This window comes from Populus euphratica, unplaced genomic scaffold (genome assembly GCF_000495115.2).
Source record: "Populus euphratica unplaced genomic scaffold, PopEup_1.0 scaffold21.1, whole genome shotgun sequence".
In the NCBI taxonomy this organism is placed as follows: Eukaryota; Viridiplantae; Streptophyta; class Magnoliopsida; order Malpighiales; family Salicaceae; genus Populus; species Populus euphratica.
Window position 1 is genome coordinate 955,159 of NW_011499887.1, and position 14,963 is coordinate 970,121.

General features: G+C 32.2%; 2 protein-coding genes across 2 annotated transcripts; both read right to left on the reverse strand.

Annotated features, from left to right (window-relative positions):
- Positions 1-4,366: 4,366 nt before the first annotated feature.
- On the reverse strand, positions 4,367-5,763 carry LOC105130522 (probable sarcosine oxidase). Its single transcript, XM_011033078.1, has one exon. It carries the CDS (start codon positions 5,681-5,683, stop codon positions 4,445-4,447), a length of 1,239 nt encoding a protein of 412 aa, XP_011031380.1. The 5' UTR covers positions 5,684-5,763; the 3' UTR covers positions 4,367-4,444.
- Positions 5,764-12,290: 6,527 nt separating this feature from the next.
- LOC105130523 (trifunctional UDP-glucose 4,6-dehydratase/UDP-4-keto-6-deoxy-D-glucose 3,5-epimerase/UDP-4-keto-L-rhamnose-reductase RHM1-like) lies at positions 12,291-14,963 on the reverse strand. Its single transcript, XM_011033079.1, has 3 exons — positions 14,793-14,963; positions 12,895-14,446; positions 12,291-12,814 (listed from the first exon to the last, which is right to left on the reverse strand). Exons 2-3 carry the CDS (start codon positions 14,431-14,433, stop codon positions 12,371-12,373), a joined length of 1,983 nt encoding a protein of 660 aa, XP_011031381.1. The 5' UTR covers positions 14,434-14,446; positions 14,793-14,963; the 3' UTR covers positions 12,291-12,370.

The following is a 14,963-nucleotide window of genomic DNA, read 5'->3' on the forward strand; positions in this document are numbered from 1 at the left end:
TTAGGATTCTCATGGTTACATGAATGATCGATGGCGTTTCATTATTTTTATTTTTATTTTTATTTTAAAGTATAAAAATATACTTTAAAAGGATTTTAGAGATAAATTTATTTATATTTAAATTTTTTTATTTCAAACATTTTTTCTTACAATACCTTTTATTTTAAAGTATAAAAATTCATTCCATAATTATTTGATACTATATAGGTTTTATAGGTTTTGAAATACAATTTGACTAAGTATGTAGAATTAGTTGATGAAATAAAGCTCAATTATTTTAATTTCATGAATTATAATGAGATGTTATTAAATAATAATTATTTTTATTTTTATATTTTTTTACTGGTTATAGTCAACTAAGCACAATTTCCAACGGCGCTATGATTCACGTTGCCACATGATTTGATTTGACATGGAAATGGATGCATGAATTTCTTGATCAAGATTAGCCCATGAAGGCAAAACTAAGGTTATAGAATATTATACTCTCTAATTAAGGAGGTGAAGCTTGACTTTGCTTGGAACTTTAATTTAGGAAAGAAATTTTAGATAAATGAAAACTAAATAAAATTAATTGATTACCTTATTTTTTAATAAATGATAAAACAATAGTTAACAATAAATAAAAAACTAAACAAAAATATTAAGCAATTGATACAGATAAAAAAAACATGACATGCTGTTTATTTTAATTATAAGTCAATATATTTTAAAAAAATTAAAACAAAATAACTTGTAAGCATAGTTTCTTTGTTTTTTTATTTATCTGATTTTGCTTAAATAAATTTAAACACGATTCAGTTATCTTATCTAAATTTTGCTTAAATAAATTTAAACACGATTCAATTATTTTATCCAAATTATTAAAAATATATATTTTTATGAAATGAAAGGAAAAGATAGTCCTATACTAAACTAACCTCGATAAATTTAAATTAATTTATTAAATTTATAATTATAGGTTATAGACTACGTCATAATAAACTAATTTTGGCCATCCATCTCTTCTGTTTTTGTTTTTTTTTTAATTTATCATTGGTTGGGTTTTTATTGAACTTGTTTAAGATGAAATGTAAAATTAAATTAAAAAAATATTAAATAATTAAAGACCAAATAAAAAAATTATAAAATTATATAATTATAAATCAAATAAAACAAATTCTTAGCACATAAAATGAAAAGGAAACGCATGGCAGAGGAGCAGCACATTTTGGCTCTGAGCAATGGCATGGCTTCGGCAAAAAAAATATTCAAACTACAATAACATCTATAGTGTTTCCGTGCTTGACTTGAAAGGAACAAAAAAAAAAATCATTGTTGTCTTCTATAGTGTTCTTTGAGATAGTCCACAGTAAATCCTTCATACCATTTAACTTTTTTTTTAGTTAATTGTTAATATCCAAATAGTTTAAATATATTATTTAGTGGTGTAATAAGCTTGAAAAATCACAAGAGATTTTAGAGCACAAATCGAGGTACTATTGGTAGAGGATGAGTGACCCATGTAGGCCCAAAAATAGAGTCCTTCCCTACTAAGCAATCCATTTGAGGGGCTGAGAATATATATATATATATAAAAGAGTGAACTTACTCAGTCTTTGCCAGATCTGATTATTATTATTATTATTGAATAAATAAATAAAATCAAAACAAATCAAAATTGATAAAAGTTAAATGAAAAAAATAATATTTTTCTTGTTTACCAGAAACTTAATCATTTAATATTTTTTCTTAAATTCTCGCATCTTTTTACAAATTAACCATTTTAAAAAAATATATAATAATGAAAGATATTCGAGATATGAAAAATAATTTCTATTAAAATCTTAAGATTTTTAACCGTAACTATAATTTTACTTTAAAAAATTAGACTTGATTATTGTCTCAAGTCAAAATAAATAGAGACAAGTGGGACAGATATAATATATTTCTTTATCTTTTCTATTTGAAAAAAACACAAATCTATTCCAAAATTATACAAACAAGATTATTTGAATTGACCAATGTGATATTGCACAAGTCGTTGGAGAATTTGTGTTCTCTTCATGTCTCTCTGTTGAAGAAACTAACTTATAAGATGAGGAATTGCCTGATACTGTAAATTATGTTAGGTTCAAAGCCCTCTTGGAGAAATTGGAGAATGCTCTGGCTGAGAGGCTACAGCTTCAGCCTGCAAACAATAAACTTAAGTCTGAGCTGATTGGGTCAGATAAAAGATGTTGAGTAACTGAATAGAAGATGCCTTGATTCAAGTTCCATTTAAAGGCTAATTGAAGATGTCGAGGGTGAAGTGAAACTTGAACATGTTGGGACGGACGCTGAGACAGCACCCATCTCACGCCTGGGGTAATTGGTGTCTTGTGCGCAATGCAAGAATCTTGATGATAGCAGCGCGGCGAATGAGCACAAGGAATTGCCCCAGAAGAAGATTACTAATGTTTTGCCTAAATTGTGGAACGTACAGGAGGTAGCTCAAAGCAGGGACACATTATTGGACATGGAAAGGAATGAAGTAGAGGAGTTAACACGTCGAGTAGAAACTCTTGAGAGCGCTTTACGTGAGAAAGAATCCCAATTAAATATGCTTGAAGGAGTTGAAGGTTTAGGACGTCCAAGTAACCTAGCCTCTGAAATTGTGGAAGTTAAACCTGTGGTGAGTCTTTCAATCTATCTTCTCACGTGATGAAACTTAGTTGCTTAGTGATTCCAAGATGTTTCGTAACAAATCCTGACAAAGCAGAACTACGTTTTTCCATTTTTCCCCTGCTGTGTAATTAAGATTTTCTATCTAGTTGAAACAAATAGAGCAATCTTAAAGGCTGCATCTTAAGATTTGCTTGCTTCTACGCTGGTAATAGTGTCAGGATATGTTTGTCGAAAATTTTGAGTTTGACACCCGCCAGTAATTTCTGTGTTTTTGCAGTTCTAGATGAGCAAATTATTTATGCTAATTGCAATTCAAATTTGTAGTCAATAATGATCAAGTTGCTATTGTTATAGATGAGGATGCTGTTGGCCATAAGAGGTTAGAGGATGTTTTACACTTTGATTTTTTGAGTTTTAAAGCAGTTTGATTCTTATTTCGGTTTCCTCTTCCACCTCGGTTCCTGGTTTCAAGTCGCTTACTACATCGAGAATTGTCCCAAAGTTTACAAGACCAGTGTCTGCAATGATTGATGGTCTATGGTAGGATTATCTGCTTTATTCTCTGTTTTGATGCAAGCTTTGCATTGCTTTCATACGGGGCTGGAACAAATCTTATATTTGCAATATTCCAGGGTTTCTTGTGACCGAGCACTACTGCATCGGTCTGCCTTGCGTCTTTGTATAATTTTCTTTTGGGCTATCTTGCATGCTGTTCTTGCAACTTTTTCTTCTTAAAGAGAAGAAATCTACGAGGATTAGGTTTTTCCTTAATCTGACAATGTGAACTTCTCTGGTTAGAAAGTTGGAAAGTGCTACTCATGCCCATCATTTTCCTGACAAGCAGGTTCTGGTTTGGTTTAAAGGCTAGATGAACGCAAGCTCCTTCCAGGATCAAATTGTAGAGTAGATTGATATACTCTCTATATGTGGCCAGATTGATTCATTGTTTAGCTCAACCAAGAAGCTGTGATTGCCATTTTACTGTTACAAATCGCAGATTCAGTCGATTGCATTGAACAATGAGAAATTACCTGAAACCAACAACACCATCATTTGTTTAGCTCAACCAAGAAGCTGTGATTACCATTTTACTCTTACAAATCGCAGATTCAGTCGATTGCATCCAACAAGAAGAAATTACCTGAACGCAACAACACCGTCCTCATCACAGTGTTTCTCTATGAGTTCAAGGTTATTCGTTCCTCTTTTTGAAAACTATACAAAAGCAGCAAAATTCTCTGGATGTTATCTGTAGTTTGTAGATGCTGGATCTCTTGACTCCATTTTTTTGCTAGCAAATGGGACGTATACATGTCTTCATATAATTTCAGTTGTCAATCCATTTTTGTTGCTGAGCAAGTTTCTTCTCAAGTACATTTTTTCTATGCCGAACCTAATTTTTTTTTCTATGATTATTTGGTATCGTTTTTCGGATGAGCAAATTTTTCAAGAATCCAAATATAGTTAAACCACTATAAATTAATACCCTTGAGACCATATCTAATCGAGATATTTTTTGAATTTTAGATTTAAATAGTATAAAAATAAAGGTTATTAATTTATTAAGATTATGCTGAAGTTTAGATCTAGTTTCGTGGATGTGGATAAGCATAATTTAGGGTTAGAAGATAGATTTGGAGAATCATTATTGGTATTGGCGATTAAATGTTAGATTCCTAGAAAGTGATAAATATAGTACTAAAGATAAGATACCAAAAAAATTAGCCATGGCCACAAAAAGCTCTAGATTTTTTTTCCCATTGACATGCATGGACAAGAAAATAATCTGTCTGCTCATTTACTTGTGATTTGAAAAGGAGTTGACCTGATTTTCATAATCCTTCACATTCCCTTTAGGATTATCCTGAAACCTTTGAACCCTAAAGTACTTCATTTCCACGCCCTTCGCCTCCCCACCAAGCACAAGGTCAGCCAAAACCCTGCCCACAACTGGAGCCATCTTGAACCCATGACCCGAAAACCCACCACCAATCACCACATCCTTCCCAAACTCCCCGCCGAGAAAATCAATCACAAAATCCTCATCTGGGGTCATTGAGTACATACATGACTGAGTAGCAACCGGTCCGCCATTATCAACCAAGCCAGAGAATCTCCCCTTGATCCATTCCTTCAGAGAATCTAATGAAATCCCAGCTGGACCCCATGGCCTCTTATCAGGGTCACAAGGGTACCCACCGTGCACAGAAATCTTGATCAATCCTGGAAACTCCAACGACGGTGTGCCGTAAACGTACGGCTCCCCGTAGCTTGCAAACGTAGGAAAATCACTTCCAATGGCGAACTTCGCCTCATGCCCCTCCTTGATCCTCCAATAACACACTGTAGTCTCCAAGGCTTGTATGGGCAATTCAAGCCCACCAACCGTTTTAACTAACTTTCTTACCCAAGCCCCAGCAGTAATCACACATTTTTTACCCCAAAACTTTTTACCATCGGCAGTCTCCACATTTACCCCTCCGTTTACCTCATCTTTCACAACGTTTTTCACCTCCATGTTGTCTCTCAAAACTGCACCCCTCTGGAAAGCCAATGCTTGGAACATGGACACTGCCTTGGTGGGCTTTATAACCCCGCCAACATCAGTTAACACACCAAACCAATCCTCCGGTAAGTTAATCATGCCTGAGAATCGGTCGGACACTTGTTGTCGGTCTAAGACCCGATATGGGATGGACTTTCTTTCGCAGCTAGAGATAACCGAGCGAAGGCTCTTGTTATCCGAGGGGCTCATATCGAATTGCTGTGCTTTGAAATAAACCTTGTAGCCAATCTCTGATTGAACCTGCTCCCACATTTGTGAGGATTCCTTAACCATGACACAGTAGTAGTCTTCAGGGTAAGTTGCTCGTATAGTTCGTGACTCGCCATGAGAGGATCCACGGTGGTGCAAGAAATCAAATTGCTCTAGCAACAGAGTTTTTTGGCCTCTTTTTGCTAGTTGATAGGCAGTGGAACTGCCCATAATGCCGGCACCGACAACGATAACATCAAATTGGTGGCTGGAATATTCCATCTCTAGCTACTTCTCTTGTGGCAAGAACCAAGATTCCTAGGGGAGAGGTTTCCCTTGGTTAGGTTGGATCCGAGGAGGAAGTGAGAGATGAGTTTTAAGGTGAAAATATTGCGCCATGAAATGGACCGTATGATGATTTAATATTCAAAGTACTCAACCCAACTTGTTATTTGTATTTATGCATAAAATTTCATAAAATATATGATGGTGTCATGCACGACTTTCATGCATTTTAAACGTGCATGCATATATTAATTAGTGAATTGATAAAATATAATTAATTAGATAACAAAAACAAAATTATGATACGTCAATCAATGAAATTAGCTTCTTTTTTTAATCAAATTATGGATAGATGAATTGACAATTGGGGCAAGAAATGATTCATATGATATGGGCTTCTTCTTTTTATTTATAAATGTATATTACCTTTTTATTGGTATGATATTACCTTCTTTTAATCTATTTTTGACAAAACTAGATTATTAAATCTAGCCAAACATGTATAAAATTTAACTAATTAGACCTATAAGAACTATTGTTATGGATCTCTTTAATATTTTATGCAAAATTATTAGAATCCAGTTCAAGTTCTGAGTCATAATTTAAACTAATTAATTTGAATTGATTTGGATAAATAAAAAAAATATTATTTTTTAGTGAAAAAAAAAAGTAAACACAATAATGTTTTGAAGAATTTGAACCATTTTAAATGGATGATGGGTTGACTTTCTAGGTCGATTCTGTCAAATATTATAAATTTTGGTTTGATTTTTTTTTTTTCAACCCGACTTGCCTATTAGTCTAGGCTAGGTTTATTAACTTTCATTCTATAGATTATAGATTAAATAAATATTGCTAGAAAATTTGCTCATGTTATTGCTATCTATTGAGTTAGACCAATTTTTTAAAAAATATATAAAACAAATATCCAAGTATTGCTAACATATTTTTTAATTAAAAAAAGTCATGTAAGGGGTTGACTTATTATGACTTGGTCAACTTGGCGAGTCTAATAAAAACTTGAATAGCTGAAAAAATGTAGTTTAATTAAAAAAATTGAAATAATATTTTTTTTTAATATTTAGACGACAACATATTAGATTGACAAAGGTCAATCTCGGTTAATCTTTCAAATACATGACCTGAATCATAAAAATATGATAACCTAATAAAAAATAAATCAAAATAAATTATAATTCACAATTCACAATCAATCTATTATTAAATAATAAGATTGAAAAAACTTTAATATAAAAAGGACAAAAAACAAATAACATGTGTTACCTGTCAAACTCATAACTCAGTTTATGAAATAAAAAAAAAAATTATGCTTCACAATTCTCAATCAACTCATTATTTAAGGATAGAGTTAAAAAAACAATTAAAAAAATATTTAAGTCAACTCAGGAGTTCTTAAATCCATAATTTAAGTCATAAGACTAAGATAACCTCATAAAAAACAAGTTGAAACAAATTATGAAATCTAATTCTCAATAAACTCAATGTTGAAGAAAAAATTTAAAAAATAATAATTAAAAAGAGGACTAAAAACTTGACCTATATTAATTGAGTTAACACATCAAACCCATAATTTGGATCATGAAATAAAGATAACCTCATAAAAAACAAACAAAAACAAATTATGAAGCCTAGCTTTCAATCACGCAAATATTGAAGAATAAAATTAAAAAAATCCAAATTAACAAGTTAAATAGCTAAACTCACAACATGAGTCATGATACTAGAATAACCTCATAGAAAATACATTCTTAATACAATTTATGAAGTTCAATCTTCAATAAATTTAAAATTACACAATGAAATTGAAAAAAAAAACTAAATTTAAATAAAAAAAACATATTAATGTTCTAATGATTAGTCATATCTGAGAATGGAAAATGTGAATCCCCCTCATCAATTAGTGTTATAATTAGCTTTGAATCTATACTGCGCCACGAGGTCATAACTTTTTAGTATAAAAAAAATATTCAATTGCTGCAAATATATTTTAAAGTAAGAAGAACTCAAATGATAGACTTGACTATGTTAAATAATTTGATTTTATTTTAATTAGGTGATAGAAAAAACAAGCAGCGATAACAGATGTACCAAATTAAAAAAAGAATGATCACGATAACTTGGAAAAAAATATTTTTTCTAAAGAAAACAAATAATATAGCTCAATTCTCAACCTATAAATATCAAAGGATGAAATTAGATTAAAAAAAAAGACTGGCTCGATTCAACCCAGGTTAACACGACAAACCTATTATCAGCATAATAATGGTTGAGCCAACCCTATTTAATCCCCCCAAACTAGTGACTAAGGTCATGTGATTGAGATTACCGGATGTAAAAAAAAAAATAAGCAGATACCAAAAAAAAAACAACGTCTAATGAAGAAAGCTAAAAAGAAAATTAAAAAAAATAATACCAACTCATGTTGATTTTTCAAACACGTGACAAGAGTCATTAGATTGAAAACACCCTATCCAAGAAAACCATGAAGCCTAATTCATAACAATCAAATGTTAAAGATTGAAATTGAAAATTTGCCAAAAACAACCATTTTTATAAGCTGCAAGCATTACAAAAAAGAAAAAAAAAAGTGTGCAACCACCGAAGAGGAAACAATAAAGAAAAGAGGGTCGTTGTCATTTTTCATGAAAATTGCTTGGAAAAAAAAATAGAAAGAATGTTGAATAATTAAAAAGAGAGTTTGTTGTGTTAAGGAGTTCAAGGAATTTAGAAGTTAAAGTGTGCTCTTAAAAAAGGAAAATTGAGCTCAGAAAGAAGTGTGGAGGAGAATTTAATTCAACTTGTTTTAGCTTTTGATTCTTCTTTCTTTAAGAAAAAGGTTAGAGGCTCTAAACAGCAACATGAAATTCCTAGTTGAGTACATTAATGATCATAGAAGAAATATTTTTATATGAGTGTAATGAAATTATGCATTGCATTTATTGATAATTATGTTGATAAAATGTATATTTTATTTTCAAGACCTTCACGGTAACAAAGTAAATCTATTTTTTTAATATTATATATTTTTTTATATATTTATGTTGATCAATATGTATTATGGAATTAATGAATGATGTAAAAGATATTGAATAAATCCTTTTAGTTGTAGAACATAATTTTTATATCCAATTAATGTTAATGTCATACTTATAAATGTTTTTCTGCCAAATTAAGTAATTATATTCTAAAATGTTTGCACAAATGATTAGAAATGTTAGAATGATATATAAAAAATTACCCTAAATTTTTATATTTAACTAAAAAATTATCTTAAATAAAATAATAGAGATATTACAAAAGACTAACTCAATTCAACCAAAGATAACACAACAAACCTATAACCAAGGTAATAATGGCTGAGCCAACTCAAATTAACTCCCTAGACTCCTGGCTCAAGTCATATGATCGAAATAACTCAATATAAAAAAAATACTAAGAAAATTACAAAACTTATTTTTTAAAAAAAATTAATGTCTAATGATGAAAGCCAAAAAAAAAACGAGTAAAAAAAATTATATTAACTCGCATTGACTTTTTAAATATATGACAAGAATCATGAGATTGAAAGCATCCTATCCAAGAAAACTAAAACCACAAAGCGTAATTCATAACTAATCAAATATTAAAAACTAAAATTAAAAAAAAAAATCAATTATACAAAATAATTCAAAATAAAAAAATATCAATGAGAATCAAAATTTAAATAAAAATAAATTCTATTTTTTTATTGAATAGTAAAATTGAAAAGAAAAATAATTTAACAAAAGGACTAAAAAATAAAATAAAAAAAGAATGAGTATCAAATTAAAAAAATATTACAAATTAAGATTAAATAAAAAAATCAATTATACAAAATAATTCAAAATAAAAAAATATCAATGAGAATCAAAATTTAAATAAAAATAAATTCTATTTTTTTATTGAATAGTAAAATTGAAAAGAAAAATAATTTAACAAAAGGACTAAAAAATAAAATAAAAAAAGAATGAGTATCAAATTAAAAAAATATTACAAATTAAGATTAAATAATAAAATTGAAAACATATTTAAATTTTATAAAAGAATCAAAAATAAAAATTAAAAAAATAAAAATTAAATTTAACATATTAATAAATCAAAAAACAACTCTAAAACTTTACATGGTCAGTATATTTTTTAAAAAAAAATACAAGGAAAAAAAAATAAATAACTATCATCGCACCGCTATTCTAACACCGTCACACTTCATTTTAATTAAAAAAATTGTTAACCATGTCTAGAATGATGGGTGAACTTAAAAACCTAGTGATGTAAAACTTAACTTGGATTGAGGTTTTTTTTAACCGTTTCATGTGAACGAGATTAAGTCAACAATTCAATAATAAGTTTTTAAACTAAATCAGATCTCAAATTAGACATAACACCGAAGACAATAAAAATCATTGCAGCTATGCATGAATATAAACGATGCAACATAAACACACACTTTTGGATGATCACATCTTTAAAGATTCTTATCTCTAATAAATCTTGTACTACTCATCAGGTATCTTGACAAGGCTGCAATCAATTAAAACCACAAGAATTTGCGATGCAGCCTCTGCTATGTTTAGCAAAGTGATTGGCTAAGATATGTAAATTATAATTCAGTCCCTGTAAATAAACAAATGTTTGACTTCAGCACCTACACTTTGTTTTAAAGATTCTTATCTCTAATAAATCTTGTACTACTCATCAGGTATCTTGACAAGGCTGCAATCAATTAAAACCACAAGAATTTGCGATGCAGCCTCTGCTATGTTTAGCAAAGTGATTGGCTAAGATATGTAAATTATAATTCAGTCCCTGTAAATAAACAAATGTTTGACTTCAGCACCTACACTTTGTTTTTCCTAAATCACCCAGGTTTTTTTCAAAAGATTTCAGTGAACCCGTTACCGTTAAGTAGCTGATAAAATATAAATGATTTTTTCAAAAAAGAAAAACTTATACCCCAAAGTTACTTGACAGTGGAGCAGCTTTAAAATTTTAATTTATTATTTTAATTTTATATTATGTTATAATGTATGAAAGCATCTCAATCACTGTAGCTTTGCTTGAATATATTAACAGTACTTTATTGGGTGACGATAATACAAAAACAAAGCATATAATAATTGAGATTTGATTTCCAAGTGCTCCTCCAACAATGTTTGTGGATGCGTTGCTTAATCAAAATATTATTTCATACTTAAGAAGGGAGAGGGGCTTTATTGGGTGACGATAATACAAAAACATAGCGTATAATAAATGAGATGTTTTTGAAATATTACTCAGACAAAACTAAAGAAAAATGAATTAAATAAATAAATAAAAAAGCCAAGCCAGAGCCTTTCCCATAAACATTAAAGCCAGAAACCCGAAACACACAGATTCTCGCAAGCAGCAGACACATCCATAGCCATAGCCAAGAACACTGAAGGAAGTTAGCTGGCAAGACCATATATATATATATAGAAAAACGAAAAAGTGGAAATTATTCAAATATAAATTATTGCTTATGCTTCTATTAAACAGGCTATGCCTGTGGATGAATTAGATTATAGCCCTATCCCTCTAAATATCTGAACTCCTTCAATGTTCATAAAATCTTATTTTAACAAGGTAGTATGAATTCGTAATTCGATGGTACTTTTGCAAAAATAAGAGAGTTGGGGTCTTGTTCGAAACTCCGACATATCACTACTTGTCTAATACCACTACTCCTCCCATCCCCTTCATCTGTGGAATTTGTTCACGACAAGAAATCCCCACATGTTTTTTTAGTTAATCATCATGCACCAGATAAAGCTAAGATCATGCACCAGCTGCAATCAAAAGCTTGTATGGCTTAATTCTGTCACCATCAATTAGCACCACTAATCTCTTTTGATAATGTCATGCAATCACACAAATTAGCTCATTCCAATGTGCTTGGGATTTTGATATGGATTTTTTGCGGTTATGGTTTGGAAAAAAAAATAAATTTTACCATAATTTGAGATGGATTCCATGAATAATTTCCGAGTGAAAACATCTCTATCTACAAAGACAATCAGAGCCTAATCAGACAGAAAATGCTGAAACGCACCTTTTCCATATCACGCTAGGTTATAAAGTCGAAGAAAATTAATCAAATGAAAATGACTCAATCTATTCACTAAGAAGCGGTAAAACTTTTTAGCAAGGCTTTCTCTTACTTTTCTGGCTTGTAAAGAGGTAGTAAATTGATTCCTTTAGAATAATTTTGTCCAGATTCTTTGCACTTCCATCTTCACAAAACGTGAATCTTTGAAGTCCCTGTCTCTCTAAATTTTGGAACCAATAGGCTGCTCAGTGGATGCAAAGCTGCACTGACTCATCTTCCATCAAGGGATTATGACATGAAAGAATTGGGAGTGGTGTGACAAATCCGTGCCAGGGTTCAAATATTGGCAGCCCATTAAAATATGTGGCCTTAGAACATGCTCAGAAGAGTTAGCTTCTCGATAATGAGAAATTATTACATTAACCGACTAAACCTTGTCACTTTGAAGTGGCTAAATCGACCAAACCTTATCACTCTACATGAATTTGATCCGTGACAATAACAACCTTTATTATGTTATTAATTCAGAAAAGATTATGAAACAGGGGAGAATTTCAGGTTACAACAGCTTTAATGTTTTAAGTCTTCTTGTTGGGCTTGAATACATACTCAAGTATTGATTCCTTAATTGATAACATTTCAGGGAATTCATTCTTCAGCTTAGTACCATCCAGCTCATTGTTGCTCCTTGGTGCTACTATCACCTTAGCCTGCTCTTCTAGATCAAAATTCATCCATTTGAATTCAGGGTCGATGTAGTCTCGGTACATTTCTAAGATCTCGTTGTGGCTTACCACTCCTGGATTGGTGAAGTTCCATATTCCTCTGCAATTTCTTTTTGCCATCTCGATTGAGATTGGCAGGAGCTCATCTAGGACAGTCATGCTATTTGGTATGTTTACCACTTTGTCGTAACGAGTGATCTTCGTTATGAAATTTCTTGGGTTGCTGAGATCGGATGATATTGGCATCCGGACTCGCAGCGTGCAGACGTTCTCATATTCTCTCAGCAGCTCCTCCACCTGCACATTTAACATTGCAAATGTTTAGAAAATGACCTGATATATAAGCTTACATGGAAGAAGGGTTGTGCATTTGTTACCATGGCCTTGGTTTTGGAGTAGAAAGATCCTGTAAAATTCGGTTTATCCTCCTCTTTGAATCCAATTCCTGATCCTTCTTGATGATCTTGATCATATTCAAATATGCAGCCAGTTGCAAAACTCATCATCAAGAGATTGTGCTCCTTGCAAACATCTGCTAAAGTCAATGTACCTACCACATTAGTCCTAATTGTTTCTACCTTGTGCGATTCACACCAATCAACATTAGGCCTTCCAGTAACCCCAGCAGCATTGAACACATGGGTTGGATTTACTTTCTTTATATCCTTGAGAATTGACTTTCTATCTTCCAATCTTCCTTGACCATACTCAAATGCAATGCCCCCATCCTTACAAAGCTTCCCTAGCAACCCCCCTATCCAACCTGTCCTGCCATATATCAAGAACTTTAGTCCTGAACTGCCATCACTTTTACCAGCTTCATGTGCATCACTTATGAGTCCCTTCTGAGAGAACCATGAATCATCATTGGATTGAGCAATCATGCTCAAGCGTGGATGTGGGTGAAGAGCAGCAGATACATCATCCCACCAATCAGGATTCTTCGTGTACCATTCCATTGTCATCTTTAGCCCTACCTCCCAAGGAGTACTTTCCTGCCACCCAAGCTTCTTGAGCTTTTGATCGTCCAAGAAATATCGATGATCGTTGAAAGGCCTGTCTTGAACATAGCTGATAGATTTTTCAGGATGCAATCCATACAGCTTACAGATATCCTCTGCCACATCGAGGACTCGCCTCTCCTTCTTGGTCCCTATGTTATAAACATGTCCAATAGCTCCCTTGTGAAGTATCACATCGAATGCCTCTGCCACATCCTCGCAGTATAAAAAGCTTCTAACATTCGATCCATCACCATGAATCGGCAACTGCTCTCCTTTGAGAGCCAGGAGAATAAATTTGGGGATAAGCTTTTCAGGATACTGGTTAGGGCCATACACATTGTTGCCTCTAGTGGTAATGATAGGAAGGCCATAAGATGTATGATAAGCCATGACCAACATTTCAGCCCCTGCTTTCGTCGCAGAGTAAGGATTTGTGGGAAGAAGCTGAGAAGCCTCAGGATTGCCAATGTCTGTCTCCATATCAGTTTCACCATAAACTTCATCAGTACTAACATGAATGAACCTCTTGATTTTCTTTGTGACCTTACAGGCTTCAAGAAGTACATGAGTGCCATATATATTGTTGGTTGTGAATTCAAATGAATTCCCAAATGAATTATCCACATGAGTTTGAGCAGCAAAATGCATGATCGTATCAATATCCTCAGCAATCAACAGGTGATTTACAAGATCAGCACAAGCAATATCACCCTTAACAAACTTGAAATTCGGCGAGCCGCGACATTTAGCAAGGTTCTTGAGGTTGGAGCAGTAATCTAGCTTGTCAAGGGCAACAATCTTGTAATCAGGATAGTCCTTGATCAATCTACGAGTCACATGAGAGGCTATAAATCCGGCAGCACCGGTAATGAGGATCTTTCTCGGCGCATAAGGAGCAGGATCAGAAGACATCCTTCTTGTCTCACTGCATCAATTTTTTCAGCACAAGACTTGAGAAATCTTGACAGAGTCACAAAACTAATTAGCTCAGCACGAACATGAAATATTTTGCTTTCCTACGCTCTTAAAATCTGTCAGATCCATCACTTAAAAACACAATATTATCTTAAATGCATTGCTTTAAGACATCATGAAACGCACAATGCCATAAATTCAGAGGCAATTCAATCACCAAGTCGCGACCAAAACTGTCTACACGTTAAAGGAGTGCATTAATCATGCCAGTGCATCAGTATATTAATGTGACAGTTTCTTGCATCATAAAGGATAATAACAATGGGAAAAAAATAATAATAAGAGAGGACACTTACAACAGAAGTAGAAAGAGTTGCAGAGATGGTGTTCATGGAAGGGAAAGAAGAAGAAGAAGAAGAAGATAGAAGCAGTAGTTAAAACGTAGGATTATTTTGAAGTACAGTGGGGATTAAGGTGATGGGTTGTTAGAGATTAAGTAGGTCTCTGACTCCATATTGGCCTTCAAA